The following is an 18,064-nucleotide window of genomic DNA, read 5'->3' as shown; positions in this document are numbered from 1 at the left end:
GAATTTTGTACTCAGATCATATTTATGAACAATTCTACAAATAAAAATGCATGATAATGAAAGTTCTTAATTGATAAACTCTACCATGAGCCTTCTCACACAGAGCCTGCAAAGTTGTACAGTCAGTCAATTGCTTATTTTCTTAGGTTAGTATCAAAATGGATAAAACCGACTGAGAACCCCCTTGGTTATCTGGTACAAATTTCCTGTTTTAAAGTCATCCAGATGAAAATTTCCATACATTAACTTAGTAATGATGAAGTTATTTTATTATATTCTTCATTATTTTTGAAATTAATGAAAATTAAGAGTTATAAAAGGAACCATCTACTCTGTTTTTGACATATGCTTGCCATGCAAGTATGGAAAAAGTGGACATTGGATGATGATGATGATCTGGTACTTATTTTATTGACCCTGGAAGGAGGAAAGGCAAAGTCAACTTTGGCTTAATTTGAACTCAGAACATAAAGACAGACAAAATGTTACTAAGCATTTTGCCTGCCATCTTAATGACAATAGCCAAGGAAGTGCTCAAGTCCAGTTCTGCTATAATCTATTTCTCTAACTACTGCTCTTACTTGAAACCACTTCTTTTTCTTAATCCCTAAAACTATTCCACTTATCAATCTGTCATCCATTTACACTATTATCTACACTCACACTTTACATTTGTTACCCACCAAATTATCTCCCACTCTTATGCACAGCTCTTGCCTTTTCTTTCCCACTATGCAACCTTTCCCAATTTGTAAAGCTTCTCTTTTAACAATTTGATATTGTTCTTTACTGTCACATTATTGTTCTTTTCAGGCCTGCCTTTTATCTTTTAAGGATCTACATTGATATTTAGACACCACATTACCTTAGTCAGGTTTGAACCTTGCTCCAGTCACAAATTTAATTTGTAGCTTTCAACAGGTTATCTCGTAGAACCTCCATTTCCTTATACATCACCTAGAATTTCTCTCGACCTGTGTTTATAAGAAACTTGTTTCAATTTCTATGCTCTCTTTCTCAGTCCAACCAGCACTTATCCTGAGGTCACTAATCATTGGTACTGAGTGTTACACTATTCACAGAATGAAAAATATTTACAGCCAACAATCATGTTTCCTGGGTAGAATGAAACCTACAAGACAAACCTTCACCTGATTGGAAAGTGACCGAGTGACTGGTTGGTTTTTCTGAAGTTTGTGTTAGACTGTTTGCATTACATAACTCTAGAAACCTCAGCTCCGTCTCATTTCTCAAACCATATCCATAGCTACCATCATGGTGTTGCCCAACCTACCCATTGAATTCAGACAAGACAATCCTGTCGTTATCAAATTGGTTCAATGGAAGTTCTCATAAAAACTGTCATACATAATCAGTGACAACTGTTCTTGCTGATGCTTTACCAACACTTATTTTAAATATTTTACATTACCCCATTTCTTCCATTGCTTTTAATTTTTCAGTCATCAGTATACCTATGCTACTTAACTAAGTATTGTTGTCTACTTAGAAGAATTTGTACAAAGTAAAGATATGGTTGTGTGATCAAGAAGCTTGCTTCCTAACCATATTAGTTCAGTCTCACTGCATGGCACTTTGGGCAAATATCTTTTACTGGTGAGCATGCATATGTGTGTTTGTTTGTACTCTTGTCTCAAGAACATCACACAAGCAGTGTTTATTCATTTCTAGTCTTCTATGAAAAACATGTCTAGTAATTAGGAAAGGCATGTTACTGTAGAAACTCTGCTTGAAATTCTGTCTCACCCATGCAAGAATGGAAAAGTGGATATTCTTTGCTCGATGAGTTCTGCTCCCCTCCATCTCACCTTTCGCATGTAGCACACATCTACCTACCTCTGTTCTAGTATCTCTATATCTACCTTTCAATGTATCCACAATGACAGTTGCAGTACTGAGGGGTTTTTTTCTCTTTTACCCAATAAGAAAAGCATTTGAAGTTTGTTTTCTACACCTGAAAGAATATATACAATTTTGATGATGGTCAAGGCATTCTTGGCCAGGTTGCCACCTAACCTCACTAAACATTCACAACACTAGTATAGAGTTAGTCTTGTATATGCAATCAGGATTTTAATTGAATTAGATATTTTCATGATTTTAGCATTATTTTGTTAGCTAGTTACCCTCATTAAAACCACTTCAAAACATAGAATGGTTGTGTTTTATCAACAAGTCAGTTTTGAGGTACTGCTTTCCTGGATGGGTTACCTTTATTGCAGCTTGAGAAATCCATGTCTTCCCAGTAAAGACTTTCAATTACAGCCTACAATACTTAACATTGTTAGGCAAAACTGTATATTAAAGCTGAGAAAGGGATACACAGGAGTCCTATAAGAGAAAGATATGTAAGGAGATAACAGAGGGAATGTATGATAAAGAATATCAGCGAGTGAAGGGATATATGGAGAAAAGAGAAAATGTAATAAGGGGTATATATGCTGACCAAGAATAACTGTAAGTTAGCAAGACATGAGATGAAGTCAAGAGGACAGGGATAAGTAGAGAGAAATAGAAAGGATACAACAAGAGAAAAGGGACATAGAATATGCATAGCACCTGAGAATATAACTATAGCACAACTGCATGGTTTAGTTACCAAGAGGAGGAAGGTTATGTAAGAAAAGGCATATATCATGTATATGTGAGAGGAACAGAATAAGCATGTGTCAAAAATAAGACTGATCATGGTTATCCAGTATAGTTCAGTAGTCAAGGAAGCAAATTCAGAAAGCCTTATGGGAATTTTTTCTCCCAGCCACTAAGCATTCATAGCTCTATTTCATTGCAAACAGTAATTTATAAATATGTCAAAGTAAATACTTAAATTCCAAGATACGAAAGCTTATTGTCAACTTCAAGAAAAAAACTTTAATAAAATAAGTAAATACAATCATGTCAAACTTAACAAAATCAGAATGTCTTAGTTTCATAAGTATCATGGCCTTCCAATTTCAAGATAGTGAGATAGTCATTCCTACAAACAGAAGGCATTTGTAGTCCCTCTGGCTGTCTAACAGTTATTTCATAGACAAAATTGAAAGTAAATACAAGAATATCATTTAGCGTTTGTAGTTCTTATCTATCTTGTGACAATTAATCATTTCTACATGTGTTCATACACATCCAGGCATGATTGAGTGGTTAAGATCAAACTTTATCAAGTGGTTTGGGGTTTAGATAGACTTAACTTGAGTGAAATTTGATAGAAGAAAATTGTATGAAAGCCAGCCACACACATGCTGAAAACCATTTTTGTTCTTGTCCATCACTGAACATTGGCAAGTCAAATTAAGACTACCACAAGAAGTCACATTTAACGTATACCAGTATGATGGGAAAGACAGAAATAATGCATATGTTTGTCTCTGCATACTATCATATTCACATTACTTGAACAGTAATGATGTTCATGAGTCCTGTAAACAAAATGACCTGCAGCTTGGTAGATTCAACATGCATAAACCAACAGAATAAAAAGTATTTTAGAATATTTTGTTTAGTCTATGCCATATCACTTGTGAATGATGACTCCAACAAAAGCAAATTTCCCTCCAGGTTGTGCAAGATGACATTGTGTGTGTACTGAGACTGTGTACAGTCCTGTGTCCTACATAAATTCATGGATATATGTCACGTGGGCCTGACCACAGGGTTATAGAAAAAAAAAAAGCAATGATAGGTTGACCTGTTCAACAAAAACAGTGGCCTGTAAATTTTAGCCACCTTTCATCGTCTGGCTGAAGGCAGTGAAGATCCTTATGGTAACTTGTTTGATATATGGCATAAGAGATGTCAAAGGCTTTATGCAGAAGTTAAGATTAGAACACTACTCAATAGGTCTCATCCAACCAATACTAGCATGATAAATGTGAATATAAAAATGCTAACCATAATTTTATTTATTCATATACATGTGTGTGTGTGTAGATATGTGGCTGAGAAGGATCTTGGACAAGTGTCTTCAATAGCTCCAGGCCAACCAAAGTCTTGTAAGTGGATATGGTAGACAGAAACTGAAATATATATATATATATATATATATATATATATAGATATCTCATTTAGCATCCGTTTTCTATGATGGCATGGGATAGACGGTTTGACTGGGACTGATAAGCCAGAGAGCTGTACCAGGCTCCAGTCTAATTTGGCTTGGTTTCTACAGTTGGATACCCTTCCTAATACCAACCATTCCAAGAGTGCCTTTTATGTGTCACTGGCACTGGCCACGACTACAATGTATGTGTGTCTAGAGATCACAAAATGGTTGTAAATGAGCATCATCATTTCCAGTCTTCCATGAAAAAGACTGACCATGGGGAAATATTACCTTGCTTGGAAACAAGTGAAGGTGGGTGACAGAGGAAGGGCAGTTGATTGTAGAAAATCAATCTCAACAAATTCCATCAGACCCATGCAAGCATGGAAAAGTGAATGTTAAATGATATTTTAATTTTATATATATATATATACATACACACACACGTATATGATCACTGAAATGAAAGTATTGTATGATATTTTATCATTAATGAGCCATACCAGTTCAAAAGCTCCCATGAGTATGGCTTTATCAGACTAACAGATATTAAAATGGAAAAAGTTTTAAAGAAGTACTTTCATGACACAATTTTGATTTACAGACAATCTAAAATATACATCTCCCTGTAAAAGTTATAAAAAAATAAAGAAAATAATGAAAGAACAAGCATTCTACAGTCATGGTAGGTAAAGATTTTACCAGCAAGTCTTATATTGTCAATGCTAATGCCGTAGCAGTTTTAAAAAATTACTATCATATATGGCTGCCTGACTAACACTGTTCATTCATTACTTAGGATTAAATGGTGTCTCAACATCTGTAAATTAGATTTAAATTTTGTGTGCAAATTTGTTGTTAGGTAAATATTCGAAAGCGTAATGGAGCTAACTTGACTCTGAAATGAAATGAGCATTATTCAGGAATCTAAGACTGCAGGTTCAGATGTCACAAAGTGTACAAATCCCACAACAAATACAAAAATTCCATGGACCATTGAACAAAAACAAGGAAATCTGGCAGAGTCATTAAATAGATGGCAACAAGCAACAAATTAAAATTTCAGTATATTGAAGATCAATTGTTTTTAAGAGAGGTATAGTTGATTAATTTACTCCTGTATATTATCTTTTCCAGTTTTATAGACCTCTCAAGCAAGTTGAAGAAAAGTTTGGTACCAGCAGAAGGTTAGAACAGAGGCTGGCTACTATTTCTTTAACTTGATGCCTTTAGAAATTCTGATTTAACTTATGGGCGTGATGTGATCATGGTCAATATAGTGAAGAAGTTAATTTCATATCCATGTGGTTTCAGGTTCAGTCCCACTGCTTGGCACCTTGGGCAAGTGTCTTCTAATATAGTCCCAAGCCAACCAGTATTGTGAGTGGATTTAATAGAGGGGAAACTGAAAGAAGCCCATCATTATATATCATTTAATGTACACTGTATAAAGATAAGAGCTACTAATAGTTTCTTGCTGTGAAGGCATGTGGCTAGGCAGGTTTTTATAACATGCCTTATCTTCAAGCAATCCTCAGGCACATGAGGTTTATCTCTCACTGAATAGAGTGATTTTTTTGTTGATCTTACCTTAATGGATCATCATCACCATAGTTTAACATCAGTTTTCCATGCTGGCATGGGTTGGACAGTTTGACTGAGGTCTGGCAAGCCAGCAGCTACACCAGGCTCCAATCAGATCTGGCAATGTTTCTACAGCTGGATGCCCTTCCTAACGTCAACCACTCAGAGTGTAGTGGGTGCTTTTTACATGCTACCAACACAGGAGCCAGTTAGGCAACCCTGGCATCGATCACATTCGGATAGTGCTTTTTACATACCACCTGCATGGGAGCCAGTAAGGGGATACTGGCATCAGCCATGTTCGGATGGTGCTTTTTACGTGCCACCAACACGGGATCTTGTCAGGTAGTCCTGGTGTGTGTGTGTGTATATATATATATAACCGTCCAACCCATGCTAGCAGGGAAAACGGACGCTAAACGATGATGATGATATATAATGTGTGTGTGTGCACGCCTCTGTATTGAGATTACATGATATTTGTGAGTTCCATTGTCATACAAATGGCGCCATTTGTTTCTAATCTTTTATGAAAACATGTCTAATTATGGGGAAGTATTACTTAGTTTGGAAACAAGAGAGGGCTGATGACAAGGACATCCAGCCATAGACAAGCTGCCTCAAATTCTATCTGACCCATACAAGTTTGGAAAAGTGAACATTAGAATGATGATGATAAGGATGAGGATGCATGGCTGCAAATTTATACAAGAGTATATTCTAATTTAAGTTGCTCGCTAAACAATTCAGCGATTATTAGCCTTTGTTTTATGGGAACAATATCATTAAATAAAACAAGTGTAGTGAAATGTTTGAAACTAAATTATATAAACAGCTTCAAGGAGCTATTAAAACTTGCTCAAGCTACCTTTAAAAAAAAAAAAATTTAAACAAATTTATTAAAGCAACTATAGTATCTGCTTTGTGACTGCTAGGTCTAAGGAGTGGGTAGGGATAAAATTTTACTCAAAATGTAAATTTAAAATCAGTTGAATTATGAATCAAAAACTTAAAATAATTACAACAACAAATTATTTGAATGGAGAAAACAACGAGGTTTTAATTACAACAAACTGGGAAGGAGAAAAGGGAGAGAGCAGATAAAAGTTAACGGTGTTTTTAATTAAAACATTTCATTGAAACACTCATATTAATGCTATCATTAGGCCCAAGAGTCCAATGAAAAAGTTTCATCCATTTTTTTGGGAAGGTGGGGGGAGGGTCCAGGGAAGAAAAGGCACTTTATGATAAGACTAAAGTATTTCAATGGGTTTATCATAGAAAAGAAAAAAGAAAATTAAAAACAATATTTAAAATGATGAGCATCTCTCTAGTCAGAGAATGAAAAAACAAATTCACTATTTTATTTGAATGAAAAAGTAGGTGGGGGCAGGGGAATAAGGAGAAGGGAAAGAGAGCAAGCAGCATGATAATTATTTGTTTGAATTTATTTTATGTAGCAATTTGTGAACAATAGTCTCATTGATTAACAAGTTTCTAATGGGCCAATCACTGTTCATTGCATTTCTGATAATGAGTGACAAGAGAGTGTCTAACTTGATGCAGAACAAATATCTCAAGGGACATTGTTCATAAAGCACCTGTTTTACAGATTTCTCGCCTATACATATATATATACACACACACGCAGACACACACACACACACACACAGATATATATATCTATACAAACTGATGAGAGAGAGACACAAACACATACATGCCCAACATACATACACAAATATTCATTTACACATACACATATTTGGTCAATCTGAGCTATGGTAGATGACACTTGCCCAAGGTGTTGCACAGTCGGATTGAACCCAAAGCTATGTGGTTTGCAAAGCAAACTTCTTCACCACATAGCCATGCATATCTACATCATGTTAATGTTTGATGAAAGTAGTTCACAACATCAAAATCTTGCATTGAGTTTAAATGCAAATATCCAGTTTGTGAAATATATAAATGAATTTTACATAATGAATGTTTCATAAAGAGAGGTGGAGTAACTTTAGTTAAAATTATTATAGAAGAATGGGAAAAGATATTTACATTAGATCTCCAGTCAAAAGATTTGAAAAGACAAGCAGGTAAGAAGATACTTCAATTTCACTATTTGGAGAGGGAGGAAGATCAGTAGATTTTAACACAAATATGCCTGAGTAAGAGTTTATGCAATGGTAAAATTCTCTAAGAGGCAAGTCTAGAGGATTAAAAAAAACAAAGCAAGACTGTGGTTGAGATTAGTTGAGAAATTAGTCATGTCATACATATACCATTGTTGTCTCATTAATCTGAATTTGTTTTCACAGATAAACTATTTTCCATAATTCACAAGAGCTGGTCACTTAACTGCTAAACTACTTTAAAACTTGTATGTGTGTGTGTGTATATATCCCATGAATTGGGACCAATTAAATACCCACTTTCTTTTTTTCTTTGGTTTTTCACTATTTCATTCCTAGCCATCGTTTTTCATTCATCTTTTACACTACAAATAATTTTGAAATTCACTGAATTTTCAAAAATAAATAAAATCCTATGTAAAATTATACTCATAAAAAATGATTATATAAATGTTAACAATGAGTACCAGCAATGTATATACTAAAATATTTGTTATTAGCTAAGAGTAATGGCCTTAAAAGAACTGATAAACTATGACCATTTCATAAGCAATAATGGGAAAATATCACTTGTGTAAACCAAAACCTGATGCTTTTGTTTTCTACTGATGGACTTGAAAGTATTTTTTTATACATTAGAAAAAGGTAAACTTTTAATTAAATTTTTCAATTGACAAATTACCATTATTGTATAGGATAACTGTCAAAAAACAGACAACTATACAAATGTATACTTAATGATTGCATTAGGCAAAACAAAGTTCGAGTTTCTTTGGTGATTTTGTCAGTCACAGTGAAATCAGTTTAAATATTAAGTATACACTTATACCTAAATGTTTTCTTTTTTTATATATATATATATATATATATATATATATATAGTTTCCATATATACATGCACACACACAAAGCAAGTCTATGTACATATGCACACGCATTCTTAGATTGGCTTGTACAGCAATGTAGTCACATACTTCTTACGAAACCGGTGGGTAGTGCTAAGAACCATTACACCATCCTGAAAATAGAAACAGAAAACCAGATGAGAAGTCAATGTATTCAATATATAAGAAAATTTATATAAATGTGTCTAGATTACAATTATTTGAATGTATGGATGGATGAGGAGAGATGTGTGAAGAAGTGCCACTCCCAAACAGTTGAAGAAATCCAGGGTAGAGGTAGACCAAGCAAGACATGGGATGAGGTGGACAAGTATGACCTTCAAACATTGGGCCTCACAGAGGCAATGACGAAAGACCGAGACCTCTGGAGATATGCTGTGACTGCGAAGACCCGGCAAATAAAGTTAGTTCATAGCTGTATCCTACACCAGTTTCACATAACCAGCCCCTTCAAAAGTACCTTGGATCATAGGGTGACATGCTGTGCTTGAGGAGACCGATTGAGTCAAGTACATCAACATCAAAATGAAAATTGTGGTTGTGATACCCGTGCCAATGGCACGTAAAAAGCGCCATCTGAACGTGGACAATACCAGCATCGCCTTGACTGGCTTCCATACCAGTGGCACATAAAAAGCACCAACTGGTCGTGGCCATTGCCAGCCTCCTCTAACCCCTGTGCCGGTAACATGTAAAAAAACACCCATTACACTCAGAGTGGTTGGCATTAGGAAAGGCATCCAGCTGTAGAAACACTGCAAGATGTGACTGGAGCCTGGTGCAGCCTCCTGGCTTCCCAGACCCCTGTCAAACAGTCCAACCCATGCTAGCATGGAAAACGGACATTAAACGCTGATTATAATTAAATTGCTCTAATCAGAAAGATTTTCAACTTGAAAGTTTTTACCAGAACTAAAAAACCCCTTTTCTTCCTGATTTCAAGGGCTTGTTAAATTGAAATTGGTTACCTAATGTGTTACACAGGAAAAGTTTACAAGTGCTCAACTTCCAGGAATTAGAATTGCTTTATAACTAACAACTCTGACAAGTTATTTGTTAGTTTAAATTCCTTATCCTTTTCAAATAGGTACAAATATGGCAGAGTTCTTCTGCTTAAAAATTTTCAGTCATATGAAAATAGGAATTATTTCTATGACATTTTGGTTCTCACCATATCATATGTATTGCAAAAGGAATACACTTACAGTGGTCATGTATCGACCATCTTAAACATCCCAAATAGGTGCTACAATAAGCATGATGGGCTCACTTCTTACCTTTGGCCACTTCTCTTGCAAACAAAATAAAGTTTGTTTTTTGTTTTTTATTCTACTCATAAACCTGAATTCATTCTAAGTAGATAAAATCTTTAGCAGTGCCACAGCCTGACACACAGACATGGAAGTTCCAAAAACAAGTGGCGGAATTATGCTGAGGTTCTGAACTGTTACTTAAAAAGTTGATGTTGCAAATTAATTAAAACAAAAGGATTAAAATGCTTTTAAAAATTTACCTTAATTGATAAAGCGTACAAATGATTTAGCATAACATGGTTGGGCTCAGGTAAAAGTATTGGTTCACACTGTAAAGAAAGGAAAGGAAAATACAATAATGTCAAATAAACTAACTGATATTAATTTATTTGTTGCTGACAGCACTCAATAATAGGGTTTTGGAACATCGAATAAATGGTCAGCAGTCCCATAAAGATATTTGCATTATAAAAAGGTATGACACAATTACTAAACATATTGTATATAATGGATATTATATATTGTAAATACATCATTGATTGTAAATAACCCCTGCTGGCAACAAAGGGCCTCTCTCTCAGATTGAAAGGCAGATTGTTTGATGCCTGTGTGCAAACAGCTATGCTATAAGGCAGTGAAACATGGGCTATGACAGTCGAGGACATGAGTAGGCTTGAAAGAAATGAAGCCAGTATGCTTCACGGGATGTGCAATGTCAGTGTGCATGTTCAACAAAGTGCAAGCATCTTGAGAGAAAAGTTAAGCATAAGAGGAATCAGATGTGATGTGCAAAAGAGACAACTGCACTGGTATGGTCATGTGATGTGTATAGATGAGGACGGCTGTATAAAGAAGTGCAAATCTCTAACTGTGAGGGGAACCTGTGGTAGAGGTAGACCCAGGAAAACATGGAATGAAGTGGTGAAGCATGATCTTCAAACAATGACTGATGACCAAGAACTTTGGCAATGTGCTATGCTTGAGAAGACATATCAAGCCAAGTTCACCCATGCTGATGCACGTAAAAAAATCTTTTGAATGTTGGGCCTCATAGAGACAAAGTGGCTGACTTCCTCTCGAGCATTCGGCCTCACAGAAGCGAAGTGGCTGAGTTCCTCTCGAGCATTCGGCCTCAAAGAGGTAAAATGGCTGAGTTCCTTTTGAGTGTTGAACCTCACGGAGGCAAGGTAGTTGAGTTCCTTTTGAGCATTTGGCTTCACAGAGGCGAAGTGGCTGAGTTCCTTTCAAGTGTTGGATCTCATAAGGGCAATGATCAAGACCTTTGGCATTATGTCATGCTGGAGAAGAAGACCCCCTCAAGCTGAGCAAAATCGCAGTCATGGCAGATACCATGGCATCCAGCCATAGAAAACCATGCCAAATCAGACTGAAGTCTGGCGCAGCCTTTCAGTGTGCCAGCCCAAACTGTCCAACCCATGCCAGCATGGACATTGGACGTTAAATGATGATGATGCATACTTTCTATTTGTTTGCATGTGATTCTGCATGCTTAAGGTGATTATTGGTTCCACAGGCAACTTGGCTTGTCTATTGATAGAAATTTCAGAATGTGAAGGATCCCAAGTGAATATAATAATATTTATTAAACTGCATGACAAGCCAGTTCATATCCTACCATCAGTCCTACAAAGTGGCCATAGTTACATTCAAATAACTAGAAAACTATAACAAGTCCTTCATTATATACAACACTGAATTCAAATCAGGTTATTTGTAATAAGTTGAACAGAGACTACTAGTTTGATTTTTCCCAAATAAACTATATAAAGAAAATTATACATCAGGTGATGGCAACCTGGCATTCAAAATAAAGACTACACACCAAAATCATTTCAAATCTGAAGCTTTTGGTTGCAATGTACTTCAAAATAGAGCATGCAGTGTCTTTCTAATAATGTACCCCATGGCAAACATTAACCTGATAAAATATAAACTAAGCATGGTATGCAAATTTAAGAATCTCTTCTTCAGAACCAATTGACCTGGGAAAATATATACAATGCAACCATTTCTGCAAACCTCTAAGCAAATGCCAAGTCCTAGTTAGTGGTCTCACTCATGTTCAATTTTTAGGTTTTTTTCTGACACAAAACTGGACTACACAAAAATTATATAAGTGATACTTTACAGTCAGATGACTTTTCTCATCATGGCCCTTAATCATTTTCATGTAAAGTACTTTATTCCACAACATCACATGAACTGATGAACTGCCAGACTTTTTTTCGTTTGTAAGAGACATATTACAACCACCAACTGAGCAGAGCCACAAACATACATGCATACATAGTAAATTGTACCATGGATAGATTTTTGTATATTGCTGTAGTTGAAACTGTAAAATTATTTATTAAATTTATTGCTTTGTTAAACAAAAACAAATTAGTTATGATACAGTCAACTATCATACCTCATTTTGTTTCTATTTTATTTACCTGTCAATGGAAACCAACACTAGTTTCCATCAATTCTAATGATTATACTTTACATATCAAATGTCTTTCACTAATTATCCTTTTCTTTAATCAGCAAAAACAGTTTTCTCCAAGACAACTATAGCATTAAATAATAGCTTTTAACCCAATAGCATTTACTGTCATACAAATTCAAACATTAATATCTCAAAGAGTAGGTCTGCCTTGTTACAGATAATACTACTCCAGCAACAACCATATAATTCCATAATAATACTCCAGTAATGACCTCTACAAACACTAAATATACCTTATTTTTGAATCATCAAATATGCAATATCACAAAACTTATTCGATCATCTGGACTACATTCATAAGAATATCAACTTTATAAAGAAACTTTTGTTAAACATTTTCCATGCTAGACTCACAGTTGCTCTTTCTCTTTGTCTTTTCTATGCTACAGTCAAGGAGCCTACAATTGAAAACTTATCTGAAAATAACAACCTCAAATCCAAATGCTTCAAGCACCTTGCTGTCTTTATTGGTTAATATCCCTAAATCAATAATTGATAAAAGAATGTTGTGAGAGTTCATCATCTTCAGTCTTTTGAAACAACTCAAAGAAATAAACAGTGTTACTTACATGGGCAGGAGTATCTTTATTCAAAATTACTTGCAGTAAATGAGGAGGAATGAAAGGTGGACCAGCTATTTTATCTGACCGCCGTGGAGGTATTTCTTGACCATAATCACCTGATGGGGAACCAGCAACATCATCTGATTTAGACAGCAAAAAATTTATGTAAATTCTGAAGTAAAAAATTTTATCAATAAAATAAGAGAAGCAACATCATTTCATTTAAGTTCTAAAAACACCATTAGCTTAACGTTTCATCCTTGAATTCAAGGTTTGTCTTCCCTCATGCTTCATTTCAACTAATTTTAGGTGTGCTTTTCACTTATATAAACCCTAAATAGATAAGTCTAGAAAAGTACATTAAAATAAATTATCCAACAAAAATTTACAAAATGAGGCCAAACCATAGCAAGTCCTCGAATGTTTAGCAACAACTTTCACTGCAGGCTGCTGTATAAAATGTTAGCAGTTTTTAATGTCACTGACAATTAGAATAGATTTCATTAATAAAGGTGAAAAGCAAAGAATTAAAGAATTACCATTGCCTAGAACACTAAGCCTTACAAATAAGATGACAGAAAATCAAGATCTGAGAAATGGAGAGAGGCTGCATTGCAGATCAAAACAAACTATAACATAAAAGAAAATACATACAATTGTTATTCCATAATGTAAAAGAAGGAAAGCAACCTGCTCAAGCTCTGGATGTATTATTTCTCTTCCTTAACACATGTTGAGTCCAATTATTGAAGCAAGGACTCTTTATAAGTTTTGGTTTAAGTCACCAGCTAAAGAGCAAGATGTCCAGCATACATTCTTATTGAGAAGCTTAGTTCTCTATTGGACAGTTTGTATTCCAGGTAAAAAACAAGATAATTAAACAACCTAATAATTAGAAAATTTCTAATGACTACTAATTGAACTAAACCAGCAGTCAACTGCTATAACAAAAACATAGAAAGTACTTACTTTTTCTTTTATTACCAGAATTTTCACTGTCAATTGCCAGGGCTTCAAATACTTCAAAATCACTTTTGTTAACAACTACCACATTATTCAATGTCCCCATTGCGTTTGGAACTGTCGGCTGAAAGTAAAAAAAAAAAGAAGAAAAAGAAAAAATTTGATCAGTTAACGATGGCCAAAAAATCCTCTTTAGGTAATAAAAAGTTACAAAATATGCACATTTAAAACTACCTATCTGACCATATAAAGATAAAATTATGTGCTGATTGAAGACTATGATTTTTAAACTTACAAAACTAAATCATATTGGTAGACTCAACAAAAAAGCCTCCAACTTCAGCAAAATCTCCTTTAAAATCTATCCTGTGAATATGGCTGTGTGGTTCAGAAGCTTGCTTCCCAACCAAATGGCATATCAAGGATGTGTCTTCTATCATAGCCCCAGGTTAATTAAAGCCTCCTGATTTGGTATACAGAAACTGGTCAGATAAGTGTTGCGTGCATATTTCCTTGTTTACATGTATTTATTCACTGATTGTAAATAATATCTTTGTTAGTAGTGTCATTTGCTTGCAGTCACAAGAACACATCCAGACTTTTAGACATGTTGTGTGATCTTTGTAAGCAAAAGGTTTGTTCATCAAGTATCCTGTGTTTCTATTTCTCCATATAAACATCATGTATGCCATTCAGTTGTCTGGAAGATAATTATCTCAAGTCGAAACAAATGGGAATTGGCAACAAGAAGAGCGTCCAGCCACAGAAAAACTCTGCTTCAACATAGTTATGCTTGACTTATGCAAGCAGAAAAGTGTACACATGAAAATGATTGTGCCATATAAGCACTTCAATAATGCAATGCAGAGTGGTTGGTTGTCTATTCGACTGCTGTCCCCACTAGCCACCAAGCTGACTGCCTTTTATCCATGACAGCGTATTTAACAATGCAAAACTAAGTACATTTAGTTTCGTATCATTTCTTTAAGCAATTCACAAACTAATAAAAATGACAAATGAAAATAGGGTTTCTTCTCCCTCAAAGAAAGAAAAAAAACTTGTTGCAAGAGCAATATGCACCATGCACTTCAAATAACATAAGTTTTATGGTACAAAGTTTTTGTAGCACTCCAGTGTTTTCATTGTTCTGCCTGATCTTGTGTTTATTTTGGGGGTTGGTGTTGAGCATTTCTCATGCATCTGGCCATTATTTTATGATTTTGCATTGTTATCAGGTGGAGAATTTGTGATTTCTCTCTTTGAGTCAAGTTGAATAACATTTTCCATGGAGTATGTAGGGTCTGTTGGACAGTTGTCTATACTGTTGGGCGATCTAGCAGACATTTCCATCTCAGTAGTCTGTTCATACTGTCTGTCTATGCCTATTCCAGTATCTCTCAGTTCCCCTCTGTTTCTCTGCAAATCTCCATGTATTGTTTCTACAATGTAAGACCTCAGTTCTTTACATTGTCTTGCTATTTCTTCAGGTATCCAACGTTTGTTGCTTTTGTCAAGGACTTGTACAGCTTGTCCTTTGTGCAATGGAGGTAGGTCCATCTTTGCATGCTTGTCATGTGCAGTTTTCATTTGTATTTTCTTCAAGAAGTTTTCTGTCTTTGAGTTTCATGAGAATAGCTCCAGCGTAATGGCACAAGTGTTGTGGTTGGTATGCTCAATAGGATCTCAGCAGGTGACGGCATCTTTGAGTTTAATGGTGTGGCTCTTAGATTCAACAATGCACTGTTTACGTCTTCTTAGTTTTGTTCACATTTTTGGATTGTCTTTTTAATTGTCAGTACTTGTCTCTATGAATCTGTTTGATTAGGGGTACCTTGGTGATGATATAGTGTGTTGACTTCCCCATTTCTGTGTGAATTGTTGAAATGGTTTTCCAGTAAATTGAGGACAATTGTCGCTGAAAATTTTATCAGGTCTGCCGAAGAGAGAGTCTTTTTGAATTCCTCTGTAACTGCTTTGCTTGTGGTTTGGCTGAGGTGAGTCACAATTGGAAATTTGGAGAAGTAGTCACAAACGAGCAGATAAGTTTTACTGTTGATTTCAAATAGATCTATTCCTAGTTTTTTCCATGGTGCACTGAAAATGTCATGCAGTATCAGTGGTTCTTTGTTGTTGACAGTTGCATATTCTTAGCATATTTGACAGAATCTGCACATTTTTTTGATGTTTGTCCAACAGACGCTTTCAAGTGTCTGTTGGACAAACATCCTTTGTAGTCAGGGTGGTGCTCGAAGACGGGGTCTTTCTGTGATCACCTCCAGGGGTTTGTGGTCTGTGATGACTTCAAATAGAAGTCCGTAAAGGTATGTGTGGAAGTTTGGTCTTTTTTATCCTTTGATAAAAGGCATGGAGCTGTACTAGAATGTCATGTCGTAGAGAAGATATCAACAGTTGTGTCCCTTCAAAGAGGATTCCACCTTCTACAGCCAAATCATCTTGAAAAGACCTGTATGCCTTTATATCATCTGGGACGTGTTTGATGTTGTCTGGCCACCCATAGGTGATTGTTTCCATCAGTGTAGCCAAAGTAGAATCTCTGTTGGTGAACTCACGCAGTTGGTAATGTTTGTTGATGAAAAAATTGACACGGTCAAATTCAGATTGGTGGACTTCTCCAGCAGTCAATTCGATCCCATCTACTCTCAAGTTCAGGTCAATGTCTTCATTGTCTTCACAACTTGGGAGGTGAGAGAGGGTGTTGGCCAATGTCATGGTAAGCCCTGGGCAGTATTTGATTTTGAAATATCCCTGAATTTTCTGGAGCATCCTTTGTCGTCAGGGTGGTGCTCGAAGAAGGGGTTTTTCTGTGATCACCTCCAGGGGTTTGTGGTCTGTGATGACTTCAAATGGAAGTCCATAAAGGAATGTGTGGAAACAGGTGATTCCGAATACCACAGCCAGCATTTCATGATCAATGTTTGGGTAGTTTAACTGAGTTACTTTCAATGAAAATGCCACAGGTTTGCCATCTTGTATGACAGCTGCTCCAAGTCCTTTCAAAGAGCTGTCTACCTTGAATCCTGTTGGCTTCTGTGGGTCAAAGAACCTGAGGTTTGATTTCTCTGAAATGGTTGGTTTAAGTTTTCCAAAGCAGTGTATGTAGTCTTCAGACAGCTCAAATGGTATATTTTTCTTGAGTAGGTCCCTGAATGGTTGTGCTTCCATGCTGAAGTTTGGAATGAATGTTGGAAAGTAATTCATCATTCCCAAGAATTTTTGCAGCTCTTCTTTGTTTTCTGGAACAAGCATGTTTTAAATGTCACAAGCTTTTGCTGGGTCTGCCCTGATGCCTTCTTTGGAATAAACATATAAACATTTTTAAAAAAAAGAGATTTCAGGTTGACAAATGTGGCATTTGTCACCGATCCAGATTCTTTAGCTTTATCCATGAGTCTTTGTAGATTTCTGTCATGCTCTTCTTTGTCTTTGCCATGAACAGCAATGTCATCGGTTATTCCAACAGCCCCTGGGAGTTCTTCAATGATTTCATTCATTTTAACTTGAAAGATATCTTTAGATACCTTTAGACCAAATGGCAATCTAGTCCAACAATATTTTCTAAATGGAAGGTTGTGAGCAGCTGGCTTTCTTCATCCAGATGAACTGACCAGTATCCTGCTTTTCCATCTAGTTTGTTGAATATGCCAGAACCAGCAAAGTGAGGGTTCACCTCTTCCACCATTGGGATTTTGTGGGGGCATCTTTTCAGTGCTTGATTAAGTTTTTGTGGGTCGATGCAAATGCAAAGTGATCCATCTTTTTTTTACAGAATATGCCATGCTTGAACATCAATCTGTATGTTGTTTCACAGGCTTGATGACCTCCATTTCTTCCATCTTCTGGAGATCAATCTTGAGATTTTTCAGATGAACTGAGCATTTCCGAGGTAGGTCAATGAAGGGTTCCGAGCTTGCTTTTATGTATAGTTGTGCAGGTTCTTTGAAGTTACCCAGGCTGTCGAAAAGAATTGGGTATGTTTCTTTCAGGCCTTTGATCCACGACATGATCATAATGTATTGTAATTAATTTCATTACCTTACATGTTGGTAATCCGAGTTTTGATTTGATATA

The 18,064-nt window shown here is 35.8% G+C and overlaps 1 protein-coding gene across 4 annotated transcripts in view; it reads right to left on the bottom strand.

Annotated features, from left to right (window-relative positions):
* Positions 1-6,681: 6,681 nt before the first annotated feature.
* The window catches only part of LOC115209242 (5'-AMP-activated protein kinase subunit beta-2), a 40,449-nt gene continuing 29,066 nt past the window's right edge, over positions 6,682-18,064 (bottom strand). For 2 of the 4 annotated variants that reach the window (XM_029777526.2, XM_029777528.2), the window contains 4 exons: positions 13,982-14,099; positions 13,019-13,128; positions 10,198-10,266; positions 6,682-8,797 (listed from right to left, as the gene is read on the bottom strand). In XM_029777526.2, the coding sequence (XP_029633386.1) occupies positions 8,720-8,797; positions 10,198-10,266; positions 13,019-13,128; positions 13,982-14,099 (375 nt within the window). In that variant the 3' untranslated portion in view covers positions 6,682-8,719. Of the gene's footprint in view, positions 8,798-10,197; positions 10,267-13,018; positions 13,153-13,981; positions 14,100-18,064 lie in introns of all 4 variants that reach the window. The other 2 variants (XM_029777524.2, XM_029777527.2) reach the window with 1 other exon arrangement.

The sequence above is a fragment of the Octopus sinensis genome, linkage group LG3 (assembly GCF_006345805.1).
Source record: "Octopus sinensis linkage group LG3, ASM634580v1, whole genome shotgun sequence".
Taxonomy (NCBI): Eukaryota; Metazoa; Mollusca; class Cephalopoda; order Octopoda; family Octopodidae; genus Octopus; species Octopus sinensis.
Note: the sequence above shows the minus strand (reverse complement) of the source record. Positions and strands in the feature narration are given on the sequence as shown.